At 36.6% G+C, this 15,095-nt stretch overlaps 2 protein-coding genes across 5 annotated transcripts in view; both read right to left on the reverse strand.

Moving 5' to 3' along the window:
• tgfbr1a (transforming growth factor, beta receptor 1 a) overlaps window positions 1-12,520 on the reverse strand; it is a 62,991-nt gene extending 50,471 nt beyond the window's left edge. The window contains exons 1-5 of one of the 3 annotated variants that reach the window (XR_009266496.1): window positions 12,253-12,520; window positions 7,094-12,175; window positions 6,514-6,594; window positions 6,285-6,385; window positions 5,355-6,181 (exon numbers count right to left, since the gene is read on the reverse strand). Coding sequence is in view for 1 of the 3 variants with exons in the window: in XM_058747690.1 (XP_058603673.1) it covers window positions 12,253-12,328 (76 nt within the window). In the remaining 2 variants the exon portion in view is untranslated. Of the gene's footprint in view, window positions 1-5,354; window positions 6,182-6,284; window positions 6,386-6,513; window positions 6,595-7,093; window positions 12,176-12,252 lie in introns of those variants that run through there. The other 2 variants (XR_009266497.1, XM_058747690.1) reach the window with 2 other exon arrangements.
• A 1,363-nt stretch (window positions 12,521-13,883) lies between these two features.
• The window catches only part of col15a1b (collagen, type XV, alpha 1b), a 43,124-nt gene continuing 41,912 nt past the window's right edge, over window positions 13,884-15,095 (reverse strand). For both annotated transcript variants that reach the window (XM_058764480.1, XM_058764473.1), the window contains one exon: window positions 13,884-14,970. In XM_058764480.1, the coding sequence (XP_058620463.1) occupies window positions 14,754-14,970 (217 nt within the window). In that variant the 3' untranslated portion in view covers window positions 13,884-14,753. The remainder of the gene's footprint in view (window positions 14,971-15,095) is intronic.

A 15,095-nucleotide genomic window follows, 5' to 3' on the forward strand; every position in this document is an offset into this window, starting at 1 on the left:
TGCCAAGTTTGGAAAACATTACACAGACGAGGCTCCATGTCCAAACCAGTCGCCTGCTGTGAGTCACACTCAGAAAGACACTGTGGCCAGGAACACAACGCCACCAACTTAATTCAGATTACCACAACAAACAGACACTCGATCTTCAACCACATGACCAAAACAAACAATGATTGGAGGAATGTGATCATAAAATGGACAGAAAAAACTTCTACTTAGAAGTTTGAAACATATCCTAATCCAATTCTTGTCTTGTCAAGTGGCCTTTGAGTCAAATCAATACATCAGTGTAACCCTAGTCTTCAGGCATGTTTGCTGTCTGATTTGAAGAACAATCATTGGCTGTTAATTTGTTGACTGAAATGTTTTCTGGGAATTCAATTTCAGTTTATTTTCTGTTGTCTGAAGCACGGTACGAGTCAATAACCTGTTCTGTAAACAGTCATGTTGACCCTCTGCTATTTCCACATGAGAGAATATGCTCAGGCATACATTCTCTCTGTAAACCACAAAACACCTTGACTCTCTATGGCTTTCTCTTAGCAAAGGTTCATATCATAGACTGTAAAAGGTTCATATCTGTCCATCAGTGACAGTGTCCATAGAGGTTACTCATTAATCTTTTAACTGTGGTGTGTCTTTAGCTCAAGAAAGAATTCATAACCTAGAGGGAGGGGCTTGGGAAAAAAGAAGAGGGAAAAATGGTCCTTGGACTGACTCAGAAATCTTGAGTCTAAAAAAAGAATCTCAGAAAATATAAGTAGATATGTCCTGACCCACATTTTGGTTAGGTTTTCTGTGACAACAAACACATCTTCAGCCCAATATAGAAACTGTTCATTACAACTGTCCTAAAGTTGGCGTAACTTTTTTTTTAAACTAAAAAATGTCCACTCGGCTAGTAACATCACAAAGTGCCATGATCAGTAGATGTTAACACAAATCTCTAGACATTTTTTATTTCAAAAGCACACAGTGAAATTTCAACACGTTGCATGCACAGATTTGGTCACTACCTGGTGTCAAACAAATGGAAATCAGCTGATTCTTATGTTTAGGCAACCAATTCTAGCATCTACAATTTATTCTGTCCTAGAACTGGCAGACACATTCGCCTCAAAGGTCTTGTTTACACCTGAGACCTGATCCCAAAAGTAATGTGTATGGGCGCCAAAAACTGCATACCCTATAAGGATTTATAAAAAAAAAAAAAAGGAATAAAAAATTAACTTGGAGTAAAAATATGTGTACTGTCTGCACCCTCTAACTTGTATATGGTAAAAGCATTTTGGTAACTCTGGAGGTGTAGTAAAAAACAAAAACAAAAACAAAAAAATCCCCCCAAAAAAAACCCAAATACCAAATTTACATTTACATTTACACACATTTAAAATAAAAATATATGCAGATAGGTGCTCAAATAACTTTACATGCAATTCACATAACTAATTGAAAAGGCAAAAATGTTATGTTTGAAAAAGTAAAGACTGGTGATGGATGCGCTGTTTTGGAATATGTTTCCCATGGCATTTTAGGCTGGATGCGTGTATTTAATGGATTTCTCAGATCATACTACTTTCAATTCCTGTGGGTTCTAAATTCAGAAATCTTATTACAGAGTTAAAAGTAAACATTTAAATAAAGACTAGTCTCTGATGTGCACTTGACTTGTGAAAGTTGGCCTGGGAAGACAGACTGTATAATGACAGACACTGCCAGACACATTTGGTAGTCAAACGGACCATTAGTCTGTGATTGGCTCTGATGCCTGTGTACTGTTCTGTCCGACGCAGGTGTCCTATTGGAGGCAAGGACAAAACCATACTGAAATGTCCAGAAAAATGAGGACTGTCCCACTGAACCCTGATAACAATGATAACCCTCATGGCCTTATATATATTATGAAAAAAAAAATACCACTGCAGCTCAGCCGCATTTAGATAAGTCACATATGGAGGAAAAATTATTCCGTGCACATTTTATTTTTGGAAGTTCAAAAGCTAAAGTCTAAAATGCTACAAAATACTACAAATAATCTGCATCAGTGATTTTGTTAAAAGAACATATCTTAACATTCTGGAGCAAAACTCCATTAACAAAGGAAAAACAATCTGCTATAGTATGAGAACAATACAAGGTTTAATCAAGATATATTCTCTGAAAATAAGTCTTTAACATTTTAGCCAATTTTGCCTCTTGTTTTATGGATATTCAAATACTGATTAAGAAAATAATTTTTAGCAGAGGAATTGTATTGGCACAGGCAACGTTCAACTGTATCAATACATAGTATCATGTGTCTGGATGGCAACATGCATATGAAAATTATATGCAGATGAGATGCATAAAAAGCTGTTGTAAGCTCCCTATATGGTAATTTCTGGGATTTTGGAGTAAGAAATAAAGCTTGTGCACACACTGGGATTTATAAAGTGTATTTTGTGCAATTTGTGGCATACAGTATGTACATTTGTATACATTTGAAAACATTTATGCAAACTGGTCCCTAAACTAAAGTGTCACCAAATTCTACACTACTTTATCTAAATAAATTTTAATAAAAGACTAAATACAACCATTTTAAATACTACACTCTAAAAAATGCTGGGTTAAATACAACCCAGTGCTGGGTAAATATTGGACAGAACACATGCTGGGTTGTTTTCAACCAACAGTTTGGTTAAATGTTTAACCCAACCTTCTGGTAATCCAACCGCTGGATCTAAGCAGCCCAATCGCTGGGTTCATCCATATTTTACCCAGCGCTGGGTTGTATTTAGCCCAGCATTTTTTAGACTGTACAAGTGAATTTAGGCAACACAGTATGATGTATAATATGAAAAATAGATATTCATTTCAGTATTTGCTAAAGACTGCATTGAACACTGTTATTAAATTTGTGTCTTAAATATTAATTATATGTCAGATGATGTGACAATCTAAACATAATAAGAGGATAATACCACGACATCAGCCTCTAATATCAGCTAGTAAACTCTATGGTACCAACATATTGTACATCCCCTTTATGATGTTATTATTATAATAATATGTTTGGTAGGAATTTACCAGTTTCAATTAGATCAAGCTCAAATGTTGCTGTTTATACGGCGAGATGATAGTACCACATATGATGATCTACCTCTTCTGTTTTGACTTTCAATCTGTGCAAATCTGCACAAGAACAAAAAAATCTATGAAATAAAGATTCAGACGAAGGACAAACACTACCTGTAAATCAAAGCCACAGTTCACATAACTCAGCAAACACAAAATAAAACTATTTTCTTTCTTATCTTTCAGAATCAGACTGTGTAATCAACAATAAATCTTTGTGTCAGAGGAAGCTCAGTGATTGGGAAAGGAGATAAGCGCTGGAGTAAATATAGAATGTTTCCTCTCTGCTTATCACAGTATATTAATCAAGGACATATACACAAGTAACACAACATCACACAGATAACACAAGAATATATGAACCTTTAAAGGGTTAGTTTACCCAAAAATGAAAATTAACACGTTTTCCTCACCCTCAAAGCATCCTAAGTGTATAAGACTTTCTTCTTTCAGACAAATCCAGTCGGAGTTATATTAAAATTATCCTTACTCTTCCAAGCTTTATAATGGCAGTAGGTGGGTGCTGTTTTTCAACAGTCCAAAAATAGTCAAATAAAGCACATCCTTCCATAATAAAATGTGCCTCACACGGCTCCGGAGGGTGAATAAAGGCCTCCTGTAGCGAATCGATGTGTTTTTGTAAGAAAAATATCCATATTTAAAATGTTTACATTTACACTTATGTGGGATGTACAGTGGGGAAAAAAAATATTCGATCCCCTGCTGACTTTGTACGTTTGCCCACTGACAAAAAAAATGATCAGTCTATAATTTTAATGGCAGGTTCATTTGAATAGTGAGAGACAGAATAACAACAAAAAAATCCAGAAAAACGCATTTCAAAAAAGTTAAATTGACTTGCATTTTAATGAGTGAAATAAGTATTTGATCCCCTATCAATCAGCAAGATTTCTGGCTCCCAGGTGTCTTTTATACAGGTAAGGAGCTGAGATTAGGAGCACTCTCTTGAAGGGAGTGCTCCTCAGTTTGTTACCTGTATAAAAGACACCTGTCCACAGAAGCAATCAATCAATCAGATTCCAAACTCTCCATCATGGCCAAGACCAAAGAGCTGTCCAAGGATGTCAGGGACAAGATTGTAGACCTACACAAGGCTGGAATGGGCTACAAGACCATCGCCAAGCAGCTTGGTGAGAAGGTGACAACAGTTGGTGCGATTATTCGCAAATGGAAGAAACACAAAATAACTGTCAATCTCCCTCGGTCTGGGGCTCCATGCAAGATCTCACCTCGTGGAGTTTCAATGATCACGAGAACGGTGAGGAATCAGCCCAGAACTACACGGGAGGATCTTGTCAATGATCTCAAGGCAGCTGGGACCATAGTTACCAAGAAAACAATTGGTAACACACTACGTCGTGAAGGACTGAAATCCTGCAGCACCCGCAATGTCCCCCTGCTCAAGAAAGCAAATGTACGTCTGAAGTTTGCCAATGATTCAGAGGAGAACTGGGTGAAAGTGTTGTGGTCAGATGAGACCAAAATCAAGCTCTTTGGCATCAACTCAACTTGCCGTGTTTGAAGGAGGAGGAATGCTGTCTATGACCCCAAGAACACCATCCGTCAAACATGGAGGTGGAAACATTATGCTTTGGGGGTGTTTTTCTGCTAAGGGGACAGGACAACTGCACCGCATAAAAGGGACGATGGACTGGACCATGTAGATGGCTATCGCTGTCAGCCATCTTGGATTAATGATGTTATCAAGCAATTAATATTTGGAATGCAAGATAGTAGCCACCATTACAATATTGCTGTCAATCTACTGATACTGCCCTCAAGCGGTTTGGAGAAAATTACTATGATAAATGAACCCTAAATGGAGTTAAATTAACTGTCCACAAATGTGGACACCATGCATGAAAGGGTTAAAGAGTCCTGCGTACACTGTTAGCCTGTACAATTTGATTGAATTTAAAAACATTATGGTAACTCGTTACCCTAAAAAAGTTGATTTATTTTGTTTGTTTGTTCAACAAGACATTTCAAGTTCTTTACATTGGAACGTGCTAGTTCATTGAACTAACAATCTGTTACAATAACTAAAATTTACCAGTTAAGGTAACTCAAAATATTAAATTGCACTAAATTAACTTTCAGTAGATCAAATTGCATTTTTAACATAGCTTTTTAATTGGTTTAATTTAACTGGATTATCTCTGCTGAATTATAATTCTGAAAGTTACAGCTGCACAATAAACAAGGACAAAAATACATACAAGGATTAAATTCAGTTTATTTAAATTTATTTTCCAAAATCCATTCAACAAATCTTAGGTAACTTTAGGTATGTTGAGTTTAATAAAACAAAGATAAAATGTCTGCAATATATTGGTCATGCACAAAGATGCAAGGCATAAGTCAATCCAAAAAGAAGAACAAATGGCCTGAGGGAGGTTCTCTAAATCGTCCATCCCAAGATTCCCCTCCGAGATGATTCCTTACAGTCAAGTCAAGTCACCTTTATTTATACAGCGCTTTTAACAATACAGATTGTGTCAAAGCAACTTTACAGTATCAAATAGGAAAATAGTGTGTCTATAATGCAGAAGGACAATAGTAAACACTCAATTTTCAGTTAAAGGCATTTCATTATTGAATTCAGTGATGTCCTCATCCAGCTCAGTTCAGTTTAAATAGTATCTGTGCAATCAAGTCAACGATTTCGCTGGAAATTAAGAGATGACAGCGGCAAGGAACCAAAACTCCATCAGTGACAGAATGGAGAAAAAACCTTGGGAGAACCAGACTCAGTCAGGGGACCAGTTCTCCTCCGGCCAGACGAACCAAGCAGTTCAGTTCCAACTGCAGAAAAGTCAGATTGTGTAGAGGACTCATCTGGTTCCCGTGGTTTTGTCCCGATGGCCGTCTAGGTGATGAGGTCTTCACTGGGGATCTATCTCTGGGCTCATTTAGGTGTCCTGGTCTCCCTTACATGGGCTAGATGGAGGTGGAAAGACAGGGGATGCTGTGCCACATCATAGCTTTCTAGGCTGAGGAATCCAGCTGGAACATTTTGGTGTGAGTCCTCATCATCAGAAGCCTGGGCATGAATGAAATGAATAAAGCAAATTTTAGCTAAAAAGTATGTTATGACCCATTTAATTTACATATAATCTATAACAGAAAAAATTAAAAATACTTACAAAGCACGCTTTGAACTTCATGAAATTCTTCAAATAAGGGTGATCGGTGTTACAGGAATCCCACTTATGGTAACACACTTCATGTCAGCGAGGTCAGAGATCTGAGGTGCAGTGGTGGCAGAGACAATATTGTATCAATTTCTAAATCAATTGAAAATCACATTTCCATCGATTATTGTATTACAGGATAAAAGCACACAAAATGAAAATTTGCTGTTAATTTACTTACCCTAAGGCCATTGAAGATGTAGGTGATTGAATCCATGGTCCTTGGTGATTGATAAAATGGAAGTGAAGGGGTTACATCACTCTGAGAGTCAAAAAAGCAGATACAGGAAACACAAAATTAATACCCCTGGCTCTTGATTACATATTGAGGTCTTATGAAGCAAAACATTCGCTCTGAGCACATTGACTGTACATTGACATTATTATTATCTGTAATCCCATAGCCTTAACATAAATAAAATGTTTAAGTCTATAACGTTTTAACAAGTATCCCCTTTTGTCACAAGCAAACTGACAGTACAAACAATGATTTGACTGACAGACAAACAATGATTTTCTCTAAGAGACAAGCACGTCTCATGACACCTCTTTTTTTTTTTTTTCTAACTATTAGATTACGAACTACATATGAAAAGCGGTCCAAATCTGTTGCAGCTGATCCTTAAAAGACCATGGCGAAAGGTTTGGAATCGACATTCATGCAGTCATAAATTATATCTCTTTTTATTAGCTAACTGTTATACCTCTCATTTAATAATAATGGTTTCAGAGCAAAAGGTAAAGAAAGAGCTTCAACTCACCAGCAAACGTTGACAGAAATGCGCGTGCTACATCCGTGCAGACACTGCCTGCATGACGTCAGTTCAAACAGCCAGCTCAGCCCAATCAGCTTCTTTGTGCTGCATTCCACTATACGTTGCCATTGACAATGGACTCAAATAAGCTTAGTTAAGTTGATTCAACTTAAAAAATTCAATAGAATGAGAAAACTTGTGTAAATGGTACACCTAACTCAAAAACCTGAGTACTACATAATTTTTTTTTAATGTTTATGTTTAATGTACTTAATTAATTTAGGTTAAAACAATTTCAGAGATAACAGTGTATAATGAAAATGTGTGCCTTGAATTAATTCAGTTGTGTTCAAATGATTACTAAATGAAATTTTCTCATGAAATCTCTCCACTTGCACACTCTAAAAAAGATGGTTCTTTAAAGGTTCTTTACATGAAGTAACGGTTATATTTAGAACCATAGCATCCTTAAGAACCCTTTAATGCTGAAATGGTTCTTTGTGTTAAAGTTTAGCGTTCTTTATTCCCGCCCTTTTGTTTTTCAAATCTGTAACTGTCAAAGTACCTCATTACTAGGGCTGTAAGATTCAAAATTTTTGTAATCGAGTCTGATTCCGATTCCTGGTTCTGGAATCGATGGGAGTCGATTCCGAGAATCAATTGCTCTGTTGTTTTCGTTTCTTTTTCGATTCTTGTTTTTTTAGATCGAAGGAACCTAATCTCGCCATGACTGCGGGATATAAAGGTCGTAGAAAGTATCCTTCTCATAATATGAAGCTTTATTTGTAAAAAATGACAATAAATTTCTATAGCTATGATTGATTTTTAAATAGTAATTTTGTCTGCTTTGCCCGTGAAATTAGTCATAGCTCACTGCTCAGCAGGGACATGCATATCACATGAATTGAAAAAGACATGAAATGTCTAAAATAAATATGCACAGTTCAGCTGAATGATGAAGTTTACTTTGACTGTATGCTTAGGATAAAATTAACAAACTGTGCATTGAAACAAAATAACCAGAACATTAACAAGAACACTGATAGAGCTCATGGTTTATTTGTCAATCAGATGCGCTCTTGGCCACTGATCTATGCTCGTGATGTTTTCTTTTAGAATTATCATTGGCTGATAGAAATAAAAAAATAGTATTTTAGATGGAAATAAGATCCTCAATCACGTCATGATCTATTCTGTCGTGCAGCGCTCAAAATTTTTTTAACTGGTTCATTAAAACTATCCAAAAGAAACTTTTCGTGGAAACGAATCAGACTTCTAATAACTTTTAGCGAGCATGAGGTGAAGGGTAATACATAAAAATGAAATAGATCTTTTATATATAAAAACAACTCACAACTGTAATTACGGCTTTTATCGAGCATGAGGGAGGCGAATGGTGCTTCTCAAATGGAAGGCTGCATCCTCAAATTCTGATGATCTCAGTACCGACTCGTTTTCTTTCAGTTTATTTTTGTGAATTTAAATGTGTGCAGCCTTCGTAGGATGCAGCCTTCCATTTGAGAGGCACCCATAGATAAGCTTTGTTGAACTGAAAAAAGCTCTGAATGAGGAGTCGATTCCTCTTGATGGAATCGATTCCCAGCTCTACTCATTACTGATTTTCTGGAGTTCAGTGATACAGCTACACAGACCGTCAACACACTCTCAACAGGTAAATGATTTCATTCTTAAATTTAAATACAAATTGTATTTTTGTTACAATTTCGCATATCATTAAAAATCAATAAATAAAAGTACCTAATTGACATGCTATTGTTGTTGTTTTATTATGTAAAAACCCTAATAGAGGCTACAAGATAATATAACACCAGGCAGATAGAGTGGTAAAAAACTATATTAATAAATCATATATACAAATAATATTAATAATACTATTAAAGATATAAACACACTAATATACTAATATTAATGAAAATAAACTATCATTAAAAAGACCATTAAGGTCCTATATAGCATTTTCAAAGCATGGTTCTTTATGGAACCCTATAAAAAGGGTTCTATTTAGCACCAAAAAGGGTTCTGCTATTGTTACAAGCTGAAGAACCCTTTTCTGGTACTGTTTAGAACCATTTTTCCTAAGAGTGTATGAAATTTATTTTTAGAAATTTTTAATTTTATATTTTAGAACACCCAATCGGGCAAATAGTCGAAACTAATATTTTCCCATACTCTGTTCCCTTTTTTTCCATAGCCAACTTTTCCAGACCTGCAAATACAGACCTGCAAGTAAAATACTTTTAAAACTGCGCAGGAGCCGGTGAGCCAAAGGAAATCATGTTGTTTTACATAAACCTCTAAAATTACAAAGCAGTAAGAAGTGTGTGAAGTAAATGAGTTTAAAATAGGCCTACTAATGAAATAAGCGCAAATAAAATAGCAGTGTTGCAGTTGCCTTCCATGCATTTCCTGGAAATTCCTTAAATCAATTTCCATATTTCTAAACTGCATAGGAACCCTTACTGTTTTAATTAGAAGATATTTAAATATTTATTTATCGGATCACGAAATGTCCCCAAGCTGTGGGTCTCCAACTTTGTTGCCCGAAGCACAACCGCACTGCATCTCAAAGCACTGCCTATACAATACAAGGGTATTGGCTCCGACTGTTAGAAGATTTTTCATAAAAAAATTATTATCTTAGTTAAACACAGCATATTTGTTCAGTGATAACTACGAAAAAAGATAGGCTGTAATACCATGAACATAATAACGGCTATAAGTATATCTGTACGAAGTTCTGGTTCAAGCTCCGCCTACTTCCGGTTTCATCCAAATACAGATACGAATAATTTTGTGATCGTAACAGATACAAATACAGATACAAATACTGGCTTCGCTGCACACTAGTGATGGGAAGTTCGGATCATTAACTGATCATTTGAGTCTCGTTCAGCAAAATGAACTAATCTTTTTTCAAGTCATTTCGTTCATTTTAGCAACATAATTAAAATATTATGTGCTACTTCCCAAACACATCTACTACTTATGCAAATGTTGATCGTTTCTGGTCTCAAATTGTAGCTTTTTATTTCTTACAGTTTATAAATGTGTGAATTTCTGTCATGATGGTTCTTTTCCATAACGCTGAATGTGGTAACAAAGGTAATAAACTAAAGGGTTGGTTATTATTATTATTAAGTCTTTTTCCCTCAGACTGCATAGGTTTATGGGGCTGTCACATGATGAACGAACGACTCAAACCCGAAGAATCGAGAGCTGAACTAATCAATTCTCTTTCCGGCTCAGACTGCATAGGTTATGCGTATGAGGCTGTCACGTGATGAACGAACGACTCGAAAAACCCGAAGACTCGAAACAGGTGAACTATTTCAGTGCCTATAGGATGTTGCGCATGCGTGACTGAATGAATCACTCCCAGAGACGACTCGTTCTTCCCGAGTCACATTGAACGAATGAATGATGCATTTATATAGCGCTTTATTGTGTATTGCTGTACACCCAAAGCGCTTTACAATCATGTGGAGGGGTCTCTCCTCAACCACCACCAGTGTGCAGCATCCACTTGGATGATGCGACGGCAGCCACAGGACAACGGCGCCAGTGGGCTCACCACACACCAGCTACATGGTGGAGAGGAGAGAGAGTCATAGAGCCAATCAAGTAGATGGGGATTATTAGGAGGCCATGATTGATAAGGGCCAGTGGAGGGAATCTGGCCAGGACACTGGGGTTACACCTCTACTCTTTTTACGAGAAGTGCCATGGTATTTTTAATGACCATAGAGAGTCAGGACCTCGGTTTAATGTCTCATCCGAAAGACATTAAAGATTCGTTCAAAATAAACGAATTATTTGTTCAATAATGACCCATCACTACTGCACACCCCTAGTCATTTGTGACCCTGGACCACAAAACCAGTCTTAAGTGTCAATTTTTTGAAATTGAGATTTATACATCATCTGAAAGCTTGATGTATGGGGTTGTTAGGATATGACAATATTTGGCCGAGATACAACTATTTGAAAATCTGGAATCTGAGGGTGCAAAAAAATCTAAATATTGAGAAAATCGCCTTTAAAGTTGTCCAAATGAATTCTTAGCCATGCATATTACTAATCAAAAACGACGTTTTGATATATTTACAGTAGTAAATTTACAAAATATCTTCATGGAACTTTGATCTTTACTTAATATCCTAATGATTTTTGGCATAAAAGAAAAATCTATAATTTTGACCCATACAGTGTATTTTTGGTTACTGCTACAAATATACCCCAGCGACTTAAGACTGGTTTTGTGGTCCAGGGTCACATTTGTATCCACGACAGATGTAACAATTTAGTGTGTGTGTGTGTGTGTGTGTGTGTGTGTACTGTTGTGAAACGCCTCTGTTCAAACAAACTGTTGCATCCACAGAAGTTCAATCACATTAAATTTACTTAACCAAAAATAATGGATAAGAAGATATCAGCTATCCCAGAGCTGGTGTCCTGTATCGTCTGTTAAGAATAGCCTGTGATATTTGTAACGTACAGAAATAGTCCGACCTGTTATTACAACACAAGTAAACATGTAAAACAGGTTTCCTATCAGTCCACATAACTTGATGGCAGATGCACTGAAATGCAGACTTTGATGTCACTCGTGCGTATCGGAAATTAATAAGAACCTGTCTGGGCTGTACCCTAAAACTATTAGAATTGATAAATGAGTCGACGGGGAGTTTTTAAATGTCATATTATGAAAAACGTCTATCACCACAAAACACGTGCGGAACAGACGTGAAATAGAAACTGACTGAAGGTAAACTGCTGCTTGCTAATGAAAGCAAATCTCGTCAACAGTTTCAGATGACTGAACATTTGATCTAGACGTTGTTATAAATTAACAGGAGCTTTGAAGTATGGTAAATAAATACTGTGTCGCGATATCCAAACCTCGCGCGGTGCTCCGATTGCATGCGCGAGCCACCCCATCTCCCCTCAGAAAAACGCTCGCTAACTGTTGTGGATGTGACCGATGTCACGGCACAAAAATCACTAAACACTCATGCCAGCGCACCTTCCTATGACCTGCGCCATATCTGAACACCCCTAGGTAGTATTCTGAAAAAAAGGAAACGGATAAAACTTGAGAAATGTAGGCGATGGGAACTACGAAGTGTTATAGTCCCGCGACTTACCTCGCGCTTCCTGGGTCACCGTGAATACGAGTAAAGCCAGCAGTATCGAGCGGCTAAGTAATGTTCCCACGTCCATCGTGCTAGAGATTATTCTTTAGGACTGGTCAGTTTTTTCTCACACATTCAAGTGGTCAGGTCTTTGCTTCGAGAAAGAGAGCGTTCTGATTGGTCAGCGCGGAGAAATATGCCCTGCCCACATTGTTCACGCTTTACCCTGCCTCAGTTCAGCAGGGGAGTTCAGCTGTGCCTCAAAACTACTGCGAATCTGTCCTGTGAATGTTGTTTGGAAATTGATCTGATCATCCCAAATGCAGTTCTTATGATCAGCGAGATCATGAGACGCTCTTGGCAGTAATTTTACATGCACAGCTGGAAAAAACAAAACAAAACAAACAAACCAAAAAAAAAAAAAAAAAAAAACCCGGCCCTTAGATGGTTTTGGTTTCCACATTTACATATCATAACATGCAATTATATTTTCTGTATGAATGCACTTTAGGCTGTCTCTGTGGAGCATTAAACAGTCTAAATGCATCTTTTTGTGATGCATGTGCTGCTTTAGAGTCAACTTTTTTTGCATCCATGGCACACATATAATAGGAAATAAAAAGGGGTTGAATCATTATTGTAAACATAATGAGTTTCTATATCGCCAGAAATGAAAGAACTATGTTCTCAGAATGAAATGAGCCAGGCCACACACACAGCCTGAAGGAAGAGATTGATGAGAAGCGATTATCTGCAGTTATATGTGCACTGCAGCAAACTTCTCTTTCCTGTTGGGTCAGAGTGGAATTGAACTATTTGAATTAGGCTGACAGGGCATTTCTATTAGTTCAGAACTGCTCAGAATAGAACTAGACTGTGCTGCTGATGTACAAAACAGAGGTAATGACATGATGTGATGCAAAAGAATGAGGCCAATGATGAAAAGTTAAAGTTAAAACTTTTTAGATACATTTTTGATAAACTTCGCAGTGAGGTTCAGCTTTGCAAAAGGTAACACTAAAATATTATCTGTGCCAAGCTTTGCTCTAAATCGTATTAATATCATTATTCATTTAGTTTTTCCCCCCCTTCAACCACACATCTGCTTTGTGCATCTCCACTCTGCCCCCTTGTGACCTAATATTTACCAAAATGTTAAATTGATCAAACGTGTCAGTAGAGACATACTGTATAATGTTCCAAAAAGTTCTAATAAAAAATGCTTTTCTTTTGAACTTTCTATTCATCAAATAGTCCACCAAAATTCAACATCAGAATGATTTGTGACAGTTTATCTGACCCTGAAGACTGGAGTAATGGCTGCTGAAAATACAGCTTTGCCAACACAGGAATAAATTACATTTTAAATATATTCAAATAGAAAACAGTTATTTTAAACTGTAACAATATTTCACATTCTTACTGTATTTCTGATGATATACATTCAGCCTTGTGAACATGAGAGATTTCTTTCAAAAACATTGAATGTTTGAATGTTGTACATAGTCCCATTTACTTTGAGAAGAAACAGGTACATTGAATCTTAAAAAAAATCTCCACAACGTATATATATTGTTTCTAATCCTTTCTAAATATGAGTGTGTGTATTGTTCTAAACCACAATAATAAAAGACGAGCACACTTATAAAACAAAACATTTATTCACTGAGCACCATTCAAATATGAAAAAGAAAAGGGGAATTCTCTATTATTGTTTTATACTAGAAGATAAACAACACTGTTACTTACTTTCTAGTTTGTCTTTCTAAATGTCATAGAAAGATTAAACAGTGAAGAGTTCTAATGTGGATGTGGCCTGTGTCAACTTTTGAAATGAATGCCATTTAAAGTATGTACTTTTTTAGTTTTATGTGCTGCTTTTGCATTATAAATTAGACTTATTGCCTCTCTTAAATACTAGTTTAAATGCAAGTTCACAAAAAGGAGCTTGGTGGGTGTGAAAAAGAAAATAAAACAAGAAATTATTAATACAGTGCATTTAAACAACTTCCAAAACTCCCTCATACAAATACAGTATATCCAAATACTGATGTCTAAATATTGGTATTTAATCTGATTAAAAATGAGCATATTTTATCTATCAACGTTTGTGGTTTCAAATTTGTAGTTAATACATTAAACACACACACACAAAAAAACTCTGTATTAGTCATTGTGAGGAGGAGCTAATGTCATCTGAGAAGGCACGGAGTAATGCGGTGAATTCATACAATAGATCTACTCTTGTTTGTTGCTGTCTGGCTGAGGTATTCTTTGGTATTCTAATAGAAGACGGTGGGCCGTTGATTGAACAGTATCAGTGGGTGATTTATACATATTTACATCATGCTCAGAGAAGAAGTGAAACATGATTGCAGTGCCATTTCCCCTGGCTTGTAACTTCTCACAGGAGCTCTCTCCCTAATAAAAGAATAGATTGGATATTTCCCCCAGCAGTCCAGCTACTGCTGCTCCCTACATCTGCATTACTTTACTTTAAAATTGTCAGCTTTCTAGTTCCTTCCAGGGTTCTGGATGTAGCTGTTCTCAATGCAAAGCACAATGAAGTGGTTTGAGCAGCTACGCGTGTGCTGCCCCAGCAGTCTGCCGGTCTGCAGAAGAGACGCCTGTCCCGTCACGGCCATGTCCCCCGTCCGCCAGGCCTCACAGTAGCTAGTTGTCATTCGGATGCCCATGGTATTCGAGCCGTGCCACACCAGTTTCTGAGGCCTTGAGCCATAGTAACATACAATTTATTAATTCATGTTGGTTCATAATATAAGAAATAATATTAATTTAGATAAATTGAAAGGTTAATATATATATATATATAATTATATATATATAATATATTA

Source organism: Onychostoma macrolepis, chromosome 02 (genome assembly GCF_012432095.1).
Source record: "Onychostoma macrolepis isolate SWU-2019 chromosome 02, ASM1243209v1, whole genome shotgun sequence".
Classification (NCBI taxonomy): Eukaryota; Metazoa; Chordata; class Actinopteri; order Cypriniformes; family Cyprinidae; genus Onychostoma; species Onychostoma macrolepis.